This window comes from Sinocyclocheilus grahami, unplaced genomic scaffold (genome assembly GCF_001515645.1).
Source record: "Sinocyclocheilus grahami isolate Dianchi unplaced genomic scaffold, SAMN03320097.WGS_v1.1 scaffold82.1, whole genome shotgun sequence".
NCBI lineage: Eukaryota > Metazoa > Chordata > Actinopteri > Cypriniformes > Cyprinidae > Sinocyclocheilus > Sinocyclocheilus grahami.
The window spans coordinates 336,887-349,172 of NW_015505261.1; the positions used below are offsets into that span (position 1 = coordinate 336,887).

General features: G+C 38.0%; 1 protein-coding gene across 1 annotated transcript in view; it reads left to right on the plus strand.

The window, feature by feature from the left end:
• Nucleotides 1-7,864: 7,864 nt before the first annotated feature.
• Nucleotides 7,865-12,286, plus strand: part of pkdcca (protein kinase domain containing, cytoplasmic a) — a 31,498-nt gene continuing 27,076 nt past the window's right edge. Inside the window, exon 1 of the mRNA XM_016273838.1 lies at nt 7,865-8,907. Within this exon, the coding sequence (XP_016129324.1) occupies nt 8,203-8,907 (705 nt within the window). The 5' untranslated portion in view covers nt 7,865-8,202. The remainder of the gene's footprint in view (nt 8,908-12,286) is intronic.

Consider the following 12,286-nt stretch of genomic DNA (forward strand, 5'->3'; position numbering starts at 1 on the left):
CCATCTAAAGTGGCTACATGGCGGTCTGTCAGTGGCCAGGCCAGATGGCTGTGTGCGGTTTAAAGCGTCCAGGCTTCTTTGTTGACCGAAGGGAATGATAGAGTTTCAGCTGACCAGATGTTTGACAGTGACCTGAACGCTGTCTGGAGATACCATACTTTACGTTTTACAATTTTACTAGTTATTGCGTCTCACAAAAACATTTATTTCTTTAGTCTTTTTAATTCTCATTACTGTAATTCAGACATTTTGCAAAAAAAAAGAAAGAAAAGGTAGTATGTATCACGCTTCGCCTATTGTGGCGGAGACGAGGAGAGGAAATAGCGTGGAGACAAAGGGCATTAACATTAAACAGTATTTATTCATCCAAATATAGAGCATACAGGCAGGAACTGACACGTAGAACGAGGGGTTGACGTACAATTCCGGACAAGGGAGAATAGAACGGCCTAGAACTTAAATAGGCAGATAACGAGGGGTAAACAGGTGATGAGGATAACTAATAGAACACAGCTGAGATAAATTGAACTTAATAAAACAGGAAACAGGAACTATCAAATAAGGGCATAAGGAAACAGGAGGCAGGAACACAGGGAAAACAAACAACAAAACGGGAACACAAGTCTGACAGTAAGACAGTAGTATGAATTTTAAAACTCTTCAAATATTTTTTTCTTCCCTTTTTTATGGGTAAAACTTTGTGAGCATCAGACATGTTGTAATAATTTGTTAGAATCATTTAATTAGAGGTGAATAAACACATAAAAATAAATATTTCAATTAGAAATCATAATGGTTCTAAAAGTGGGCTTGATATTCTTTTAAACAAAAATGTGTTTATTTATTTAGAAGTACAACCTGGATATGTTCTGGCCAGCCCAAAAAGTTGTAATAATTTGTTAAAATTATTTAATTATAGGTGGATAATCTCTTTAAAAGAAATATTCCAATTAGAAAATGTAATGTTCCTAAAAATATACTTAATTTTCTTTGAAACACCATATATAATAGGGGTAAAATCTTGACAGCAAAAATGTTGCAATAATTTGTTAAAATCCTCAAATTAGAGGTGGAATGAGAGGTATTCCTGCTAAAATTGGCTTTTTTATTATTATTTTTCTCCCGGTTTTTTTTTAACAAAATATTTAGCTGCTTTTGATTTATTCATTTATTTAGACAACCAAAAAAGTTGTAATAATTTATTAAAAATCTTTAATAAGAGGTGAATAACTCTAGTTTATCCAGTTAGAACATTTACAGCCTGATGCCATAGACAAAATACAAAGAGCTTCCTTGTTATTTAGTTTTCATTTGTTTGTTTGTATTTTGAAAACCATTAATTTGCTGCCTCATAGAACCCTGAAACCAATATGCTGATCTTTATTTTTTTCAATCTCCAAAGAACAAGTGAACTTACTGTGAACCTAATTTAAAGACTGTGGCTCATTAAAGCCGTCTGTTGTAATAGATCACTAGAAATTTAAGAAAGGATGTCCCATGTGCTTAATAGCAGTAAGTAGGTTTACCCTAAATGTTTGCACACCAAACGGTTCTACTGAACTGTGATCAGTTTTCATTTAAAGTACATGTTTTGTTGTATTTTTGTTGTTTATTGTAAGATCAGTACCTAGTGTTCTACATTGTGTTTTGCCTCTCCGTACAGGAAGAGAAAAAGGAAAATTGCACAAGATCCGCAAAGATTGTGGCTCCATCCCAGAATGCGACTGTAAAACCGCAGGGACTGGTAGGATGATGCCCGATTAACTGCAGCAGAAAGGGAGCATCATCCAATTTTCTGCCTCACTGCCAGAGTGAAGCAATACCGTGTGTTGATACAATGACCTGAGCTAACCTCTTTATTAGACAATCCTGATTGAAAACATCTGAATTAAGTTTAAAAGACATGCTTAGAGAGGGGCTCCTTCTCGCTCTTCCTTGCTTGGGCACAGCCAATGTTGAGATCAACAAAATCCACTTAAACTGTTTTCCTGAAATATGATTGCTAAAATATGCATCAGTAGAAGGCCTAATAGTTTAGGGTGTATGTCACAAAGCTGCTTTATTATTAACTGATGTGGTTTGAATAGAAATAATTGACTGACCGTGTTCATGGATTTCATGGAGGTCTGTCTTATTAAACCATGAGGTGAGCTCACCATTAATGTGCTGCCATATATATGGCATCAAAACATAAAAAAAAAAATTATAATACTCACTTTTGCAGTTTCATAAATCTTGTGTTGACGTCTGACTCATTTAGTCTCTAAATCACCTCGGCAGAAAGCATATTAATAATCCAGGTTTGCAAAAAAGTATGCAAAAGTATCCATAATACATCTAAGTAACGGTAATACTGTAACATATTATTACAATTCAATAAACCATTATGTATTGGAATATATTTTAAAATGTAATTTATGCCTGTGATGCAAAGCTGAATTTTTAGCATCATTTTAGCATCAAGCTGACCTCATACGTCATCCGCCCGGAGCTGCTTCCGTGTACAACTTTAGGTGCAAGCTACATTAAAGTGATTATTACGTTTTGAATATGGATATTTTTCTTTAAAAAATGCATTGATTCGCTACAGGAGGCCTTCGTTCACCCCCCAGAGCCGTGTGAGACATTTTTTTTTATGGATGGGCACTTTTTATTTAACTTATTTTGGACTGATGCATGCAACACCCACTGAGTGGCATTAAATGGCTTGAAAGATCAAAGACAATTTTTAATATAACTCCGACTGGATTCGTCTGAAAGAAGAAAGTCATATACACCTAGGATGACTTGAGGGTGAGTAATTTGTGGGCTAATTTTCATTTTTGGGTGAAGTAACCCTTTAAAACCATGATATACTTCCATTTGGAGAAGGAAAGAAAGAAAGAAAGAAAGAAAGAAAAAAAGAAAAAGAAGTGTTGCAGAGATGAGTGTCTGCCATCAGTGCCTCAAGGAGAACTTCAAACTGATAAGATATTAAAGATGGGAATGTGTTTGCAGTTTAGTGTGTATGCTAAATGCTTTTTTTACTCCCTTTCGCTCTAACTGTCCATCTCTCCACTTCATTTCTTTGCATCAGTGACTGTGCTGACATTAGCTATAAAGTACAAAATCCAAACAAAACAAATGTACACCAGGCAAACTGACCTCAAGTCAGTGTGGTTTCAACAGCTATGAATCGTAAAATTTTGGTCTTCACCCTTTTTTCCCCCACCCTGAGTGGAAAAATGAAAACTGTAGTCTATGCATGACCGTTTTCTATAAACATAAATGAAAGTTCGTGCTGAGGAAAGCCAGACATGCGCTCTGGATATTCACAAGACGCACTTCTGATATTGCTGCTCAGCATATTTCATTATAAACACAGTAGGTAGACTCAAGAATGAGCTCGACCCCACATGTTTATTTTTCAAAGTGCAACTAAATGCTTTGTTCATAAATGCTGAATTATGATTTGTAGCTTAAAAAGGCTAACAAGTGTCCTGGTAAAGTACATTAACGATAAGTTAAAATGCGCTACAAATGCTAATAACAAAACAGTCATTTGTGTGCGCTATTAAATACAACAGAAAAGAAAGCATAGTTGCGAAAAGCATATATAAATTTAGACATTGTGAATGATGCTTGATTGACACATGTCTCTCTCAGCGCCTAGTATTGCAAACACACAGATGCTCCACCCTTCCACATGCTTTACTAAAGGAGGTGTAAAATGCAATGGAAATGTGAATGCGAGGGGTCGATAAACTCCCCAATAATCCACTCAATCACAAAAACGTCAATCAGAGGGAAACGCTGCCTGCAGTCACTCCACATGTATTTATATGCTAACGTGCGTTTAAAAGCACAGTGGGTTTTGGGAACACAGTGCTTGCTCCATTGTCTAGGCAAAACCCTCAAGAAGTTGAACTTTTCTTAAAGCGGATTAATGCGTCTCCACCTGCCGAGCGAACCGCCCCCGGGTTAGCAATGCTAATTGTTAAATGTCTTAAATATTAAAGCAACATCTAAAAAGTTGAGTAAAATGCCATTTCCTCTCATGTAACATGGTTTTTAATTTTATTCTGTTCGACTAGACTGCCACAGCACTGTCGCACGGTTTATTTGCCCCTGGTATCTGTACATATGCGTCAAATAGGTCATTATACTATAACCAAATTGAATGCTCTTTGGTTTTTTTCAGAATCAGTCCATTCTCTTGAAAAAAATCAATGCAAAATTTTGCTTCTTGTGTTTTCTTGGGGGTGATATGTCGCGACCACCTCTGCTGATATTAATGAGCCATTATTATGCAGGCAGATAACATTGTGTGTCTCTCTGCATGCAACCAAATGTCATGCATACCATTCATTAGCAAAACTAACATTGTCTAAACAGGATTATTTAAGCGTGATAGTCATGCTGGACATTTCTCACAAGTATGAGAGAAGTGTATTGGATATGTTTACTGTATAACATTTGATTATTGATGCACTTATTTATTTAATGCAGTAGCACTTTTTTTTGCGTGTATTATGTCTAAATGTTGAATATATTAAGCACAGTTGCCCTGGTCACGTAGTCAGGCCTGCAAGCAATGTTGCTCACTTTGAATTTGAATATTTGTACAGTATAGCGTTGATAAGTCCAGCTTTCTGTACACGTTTACATAGCCATATAAAGTATTTTCTATGGTTACTTTATGTACTTTTCTGAACGTTCACTATTTATGTCACTTGGACGTTAATACTGAACGCTAAAAAGACGTCTAAAACAGACGTCGCAAGTGGACGTCTTTTGAACGTACGACAAAGACGTTAAATTGACGTCTTTTGGACGTGTCTTTGCTCATATTGAGTTGAGAGTTGTCAACATTGGCAACATATGTTTTTATTATTAGCTTGTTGTTGTAGGCTTATATGCATTGACAAACCATAAATAACCCATATTATTTAGTGTTAAACTTTCTGTTAACGTGCAAGGCCCACGTTTAAACCTGTTTGTTACCACTTTAACCCACGACAACCATCGCAAGCGCATTTTCTCCAGTCAAGTTTTTTTCACATTAGATTTAAACTAACATCACTTAATTGCATTAGCTTAATTAGTGCTATAAATAAAAGTGGACGCATGGCAACATTGAAAGCGCCCCTGAAGCGGGGCTCCTGCTGATCTGTTCTTATTGCTCTAGTTTCCAGGTTGATTGTATTTGTTAATTAGTTGCTAACAGCATGGTAATGCGTGCTTGATGGATAGCCGTGTGTGTCCCTGGCATTCGGCACTGTTCTATTCCTGGCCAGCAATTTTCACAAGCCCTCTCGCTACGAGGAAAAAAAAAAACTTTCGGTGCCCTTACGAGGTTGTTGATTGATTTGGCCGTTTATTTACCCCGAGTCTACAAACACAACAGGCTTAATTTAGGTAGTCATGAATGCCTTATCTCGCGCGAGTTTAACAAAGCTTACAATTGCCGTGTTTCCATCATTTCTCTCCCCCTTTGCTCTCCCGTCTCTGTTTTTTCATTTAAACTTTTACTTCTCCGACCCTAGAGACAATTGCTCCAGTTTCCAGGTTGATTGCATTTGTTAATTAGTTGCTAACAGCATGGTAATGCGTGCTTGATGGATAGCCGTGTGTGTCCCTGGCATTCGGCCCTGCGCTGTTCCTGGCCAGCAGTTTTCACGAGCCCTTTCTCTACGAGGAAATATATATTATGTGCATGATCATTATAATTGCAATGTATCATAAAGACGGCTCTCATCCGAAACCGCTGTAGTTTATGACTGTGTGCTGAACTTTCGGTGCACTTAATGTTCTTAATTGATTTCGCCGTTTATTTACTCCGAGTCTACAAACACAACAGGCTTCATTTAGGTAGTCATGGAATGTCTTATCTCGCGCGAGTTGAACAAAGCTTACAAGTGCCATGTTTCCATAATTTCTCTCCCCCTTTGCCCGCCCATGTCTGTTTTTCATTTAAACTTTTACTTGTCCGACCCTAGAGACATAATTATACACATTTTTCTTTCCGAAAGTCAGAGGGACTTGCAAACTGAGCCGAGTCTAATGCGGTGAAAAAACACAATTAAATGCTTGCTTAAAACATTTAGTAAACACATAGACATGCAGCTATAACTGTATCGTGTGGATGCTTAGTCATGTATAGGCCTATACCTAATACAGACAGGGCAACTTCGATACGTTTTAACTATAAAGCTTTAAATATGTTACACAAAATTAGGTGTTCAAACCTGAAGCCTTAATTAAGAAACTAACAAATAAACAAATGTTATACCTAATACAGACAGGGCAACTTCGATACGTTTTAACTATAAAGCTTTAAATGTTACACAAAATTAGGTGTTCAAACCTGAAGCCTTAATTAAGAAACTAACAAATAAACAAATGCATCTTCTCGAAAAAAATGTATTCTGTTGCAGATCAGTAAACTAGGGCTTGGAGTGTTATAGTAACCAATATATAAACACACACACACAGGTTTGTTTTTATGGTTTATGGGGACTCTCCATAGGCGTAATGGTTTTTATACTGTACAAACCGTATTTTCTATTGCCCTACACCAACCCTACCCCTCACAGGAAACTTTCTGCATTTTTAGATTTTCAAAAAAAGTAATTCTGAATTATTTATAAGCCTTTTGAATTACGGGGACACTGAAAATGTCCTCATAAATCACATTCTCGTTGTAATACCTATGTCATACCCATGTTATTATACAAATTTGCGTCCTCATAATCCACATAAACATGCACACACACACACACACACACACACACACACACACACACACACACACACGTATGTTGTGTTTCCATGTTTTATGGGGACATCCCATAGGCGTAATGGTTTTTATACTGTACAAACTGTATGTGCTATTGCCCTACACCAACCCTATAAACCTACCCCTTACAGGACATTTTGTGCATATTTACTTTCTCAAAAAAACTAATTCTGTATGATTTATAAGTTTGTTTCCTCATGGGGACCTCAAAAATGTCCCCACAAGGTCACCATTTACTAGTATTACTATCCTTGTTGGGACATTTGGTCCCCATAACGTGATAAATACCAGGTACACGCGCGCGCACACACACACACACACACATATATATATATATATACATTTATAACATAATTTTTTTAACAACAGAATGTTTATTTCTAAAGTACATGCACGGGATTATTATTATTATTATTAAGAGTATAAAGGAAAATATGCCATTTATGTTAATTTACTCGTCCTCCTGTTCGAAACCTGTGCAACTTTCTTCTTTGGAACAAAAGGATAAATATATATATATATACATTTATAACATAATTTTTTTAACAACAGAATGTTTATTTCTAAAGTACATGCACGGGATTATTATTATTATTATTAAGAGTATAAAGGAAAATATGCCATTTATGTTAATTTACTCGTCCTCCTGTTCGAAACCTGTGCAACTTTCTTCTTTGGAACAAAAGGATAAATTTTGAAGAATGTGTTGGTCACTCTTTTTCCTGCATTGTCAACGAATATGGACTGAAAATGTCCAGATCAACATAAAATATAACAAAAGCAGTCAATAAACCGCATAAGCTTCATTGGGTCTTAATTTTGGTCAGCTCCTCGCATAATATGGCTTCCAACGATTTAAAATAACCTAACACATGATGTTTGCGTTCCTTTTTGAGGCTTGATATCAAGTCGATCACCATTCATTGCCAAAGACATTCTTCGAAACCCATGCTTTTCACAGAAGAACGAGCGTCATGCTGGTTTGGAGCAACCTGAAGGCGAGTAAACGGTGACAGAACTTTTATTCGCGGGTGAACTATTCCTTTAAAAGTCTGAAACACTGCTTTTGCATAGCAGCAGGGCCGAGCCAGCTGCCAATCAAAGTGACGTCAGTCTGGTTCGAGTCGCGCTGATCGAGGCACAGCGCCGGTGCGCGCTCCGAGACCCCCGTTAACTGGGCGCACACGCAAGTGTCACCATGAGCAGCCTTATATGGGGTGGATCTTAAATCATAACTGCAAGATGAAGACGTGAACATACGGCACATCCTTCTGAGCGCAGCATCATAGACTTCCCTCGCGATCCTGAACGCTCGGCGCTGCACGATACTACACTACGGCGCGGCCAGACTGCCTGCCAGGCGGCTAGGCGGAGGCTGGAAGGGGGAACACATCTATTTTCTGCTGATAATAATAAGCAACAAAATGAAGCGGAGAAAGATGGTGGTGGCGGCGGGCTTCTGCCTCTCGTTCCTCATGGGCACGCTGATGAATTTATTGTTTATACCGGGATTTGAGCCCCACGGAGAGCGCGTCCACCGCCACCGCCACCACGAGAACCGGCAGCAGCCCGACGCGGACGCTCCTGCCCGGCTTCACGTCGACGAGCTGCCTCCCGTCCTAACGGCGACCGTCGGGCGACTCCCGGAGCTCCAGCGGCAAATACGCGAGCGACTGGACGAGGTTCTGCGGTACCGGCAGAGACGGGCGCACTGGGTCGGCACAGGACCGCTGGAGCGCAGGCGACTCATGGACCTGGAGCAACGCGGCGAGGGGGCAACACACAAAGGGATCGGGAAAAACAATAATTACGATCAGTCTCAACCGACTGTATCCATAGCAACAAAATCACACCGGGAGTTTACGCGTGAGTCGGTGCTCGGCTGCGGCAGCATTGATAACGTTACCAATGTCCAGTATCTGGGCTCAGGATACACAAAGGCGGTGTATAAGGCGACTCTGAACAGCAGCTTCTCCGTCGCATTAAAATCGGTGGATTTTGGGGGTCACGATATGGAGAACTGTGTGAAGAAATACGGGTCGTCTACAGACTGCTACAAACTCGCATCCTTCAAAATTGTCAAGGAAATGACGCTGATGGAGAGCCTGCAGCACCCTAATATTCTCAAGGTAATGCAATAGACTTTATTTTAATAAAGCACATTTAGATCACATTAGCGCATTTATAACCACACTTTATTTTAGTGTGCACACTTTGAAACATTTGAAACGTCTAGAACACAGTTTCCATCTTTTTAAATAATTTCTATTAATTTTACAAGAATTTCTAAACCAGTAATTTGATTCAAAGTAGCTGAATCGGTGTAATAGCCCATGGATTCATTAGGTTATTCTACTTAAAGGACAAAACTAGTTTACATTTTTTTTTTATAGTAGGCCTATGTATTTACATGAGTAACATTAATATAAACAACATTCATGTAATAGCCCATGGAATTAGGTTGAACTGCTTGCACTGTTAATAGCGTAATATGTGTAGCATGAACACTCGCGGGCACATTATATTTTTTATCAATTAATGGGTTCATTAAAGCAATTCTAAAGCAATATCCAAAGAGTATAACGCAAGGAACTCAACAGGCATTTCTAGGCTAAACTCGCGTGTTTAATTACTGTGTGTGAATCTCAAGTGTGAATATTTACGCCTAGAGTGTCAAAATCAACACTAGTTCGAGGTGTGTGTGTGTGTGTGTGTGTGTTTTAGTAATTAGCCTATTATTCAATCAACAATGACTAGAAATGGGTATTGGCTCGTTGTCCGCGTATTTAGTCCCCACATTTAGGGCGCCCAGAAACGGCTCTGCTTTGCCGTGTGTCATTTATTTGACATGAGCGGTGGTGTAGTTGTTGAAGTCGTAATCAGCTCTTGTAAACATAAGCGAACGAGACTCGGAAATTAACAGCCCTCGTTTATCTTCTGCCTCTGTCTTCAGACAGTGCTGCAGCTCCGCCAGCCTCAGATATATGAACCAGGCTCTGTCCAAGGAAAAATAAATACAATCATGCTTACAGACTTACTTAAAAACTGTATGTGAATTTAATTTCATTAATGAATTTAATCTGTTATCTGAATTCAACCCTTAGAAAATTATTTTGTAGGCCTTTCTAGTTATGGGTTTAGTGCTTCTACAGACACGGTGCAGCTAATATGAAGTGGATTTTGATTCATAAATAAATCAGATAAAATTTAAATGGTGAAAATGTCCCTGCAAAATGTTTTAGAACTTTTCGCCCCTGAACAGTTCCAAAAGGTAAATTTCATCTTTTTAATGAACATGCGTTTTCAGTTCAACCACTGCGGAATCCATAGATTAAAACAGTTTACATGTTAGAATTGAGTTGTGCACATTATGCATAATATCCCAGATAAATACAGTGGAACACATCCCCCACAATTTAATATGGCCACAGAGGCATGGTTTATTTAATTTCAAAAGCCGTAGCCGTTGAGGTCCTGTTATTGAAGGCTTTATCAGAAGCTGTATGTAGATTGGGGCCGCCGACCTGATTTCATTCTGTGTGCTCGCAGCAGGGGGCCAACGATGCAAGACCCCAGTTAATGAACTCACACAAAAGACAGAGTTTACGAGCAAAAGAACATCATCATCGTTATATCTCACCACTTACACAAAGACATCATTCTCTGAAGAGATCACAGACAGCTGCCACACATTCGTAATTTTTTAGTATCTAAAAATGTAAACATAAAACAGAATAAATTCACAAAGCAGACATTCTTGGTTTGACTGAACATTCCTATGTCACACACACACGCATATATATATATATATAAAACATTGGATTGTTGACAAACAAAACATAGGAATATATATGCATTAGGGAATAACATAATATTTATGTATTTTATGTATTTTTATCTATTGGGTGAAACCAAATTAAATGAGGCCACAGTTAGGTTTTGTTATTTTTATCGTAAGCCTACACCTTTTGCTTGACAAGTATACACACTATATGAATATGGAAAATATTTCATATTTAGACTTATTTACAAAGCGTATTTATTAAGTTTTTTTTATTTTATTTTGAATCTTTGTCTCTTATTTGTCAAATAAAGAAATTATCTTAATTTAAAGAAAGAACGAGCGTAAACCTATAAAATATACAAGCAAAAATCATTTTGGTGTAAATGCATTTCCAGCATTGGTGCAAAACATTTTCCAGTGTAAAGTTTCTTATGTTTTTTTATGATCTATTTATTTACTGTCTATTTTATTTTTCAAATGAACTTTGTTAAGCTTGACATAAAAACGCCTGATTTAGTCATTTATAACAGTGACATTGTTCGAATGTTTTAAAAACCTTAGCTGTGATTACACAAGCTCAGATAGATTTTTTCCCCATTACATTTCAAGTATTTTACAAATATCAATATATGTTATTGTTGACTTGAAAATGGGCGTCAGCTCCAATGTGTGCCTCATTCTGTAGTCAAGTGCCACGTCTCACTTTAAATGTATCACCTCTAAGAGCTTCAGAGCAGGCGGTTTGCTGCGATCAGGCCCGAGTTTTTAAAACTTTAATAAATCAGCAACATTACTCACATGATACCTCTCTCTATAAACCTATAATGATGGAACACATACACAGATATTTCTCACATGTAAGTATTAATAAACAAACCGTGTAGTCGGCATCTTGCTTGGTTCTTCGCCCTCGCACCTAACCAGTCAAGCCCAGAAGTGTTACTTTTCATTTGCTTTGGCAGCCGCCACATCAGACAAAAATAAATGGCTCTTATTTTATAAGTTGCGAGGTCAGAGGTGAGAAGATATGATACGGCGGGCTGATTAGCACCAGGCCGGGTTCACCCAGAGTGCACACAGAAAGGATCTACACAGGTCTGCCTGCCGTTGGCCTGAAGGAGGGAGGTCACACTGCAGTGCTGGCTCTACTCGGCTTTCCAGGGCAGATTCTGAAGTCTTTAACTAACATGTCTGTCAAGCAGATCCCCGTCTTCCTCTTACAAGCGAGGGCAACACCTGTTATATAAACAGTCATGATTGGTGGTGGTGGTGCTGGACTGTGTGGACAGGGAGAGTGGGTTTATTCATGTACGTTTACCATGTCAGACACTGGATGAATTTGAAGACACTAGAGAGAAAGATGCAAACCGTGTGTGTGCCTGTTTGAACATCTCTAGTTAGTAGGCCAAGTAATAAATTAAAAGAATAGTTTGCACAAAAATGACATTTTTTTGTCAACTTTTAGTCAATTCATGATGTTTCAAACCCATATGACTTTCTCTCTCCTGTCAAAACTCAAAAGGAGATATTGGTCAGAATGTTTGAGCTGCTCTTTTCCGTACAACAAAAGTGGATGGTGATTTAAGCCAGTAGTATACTTGAGTTTTTAAGCGTACACTAGGGTATGCATACAGTGTGCATGACTCAACTTCGTGCAAAAAAAACAAAAACAAATATATATATATATATATATATATATATATATATATATATATATATATATA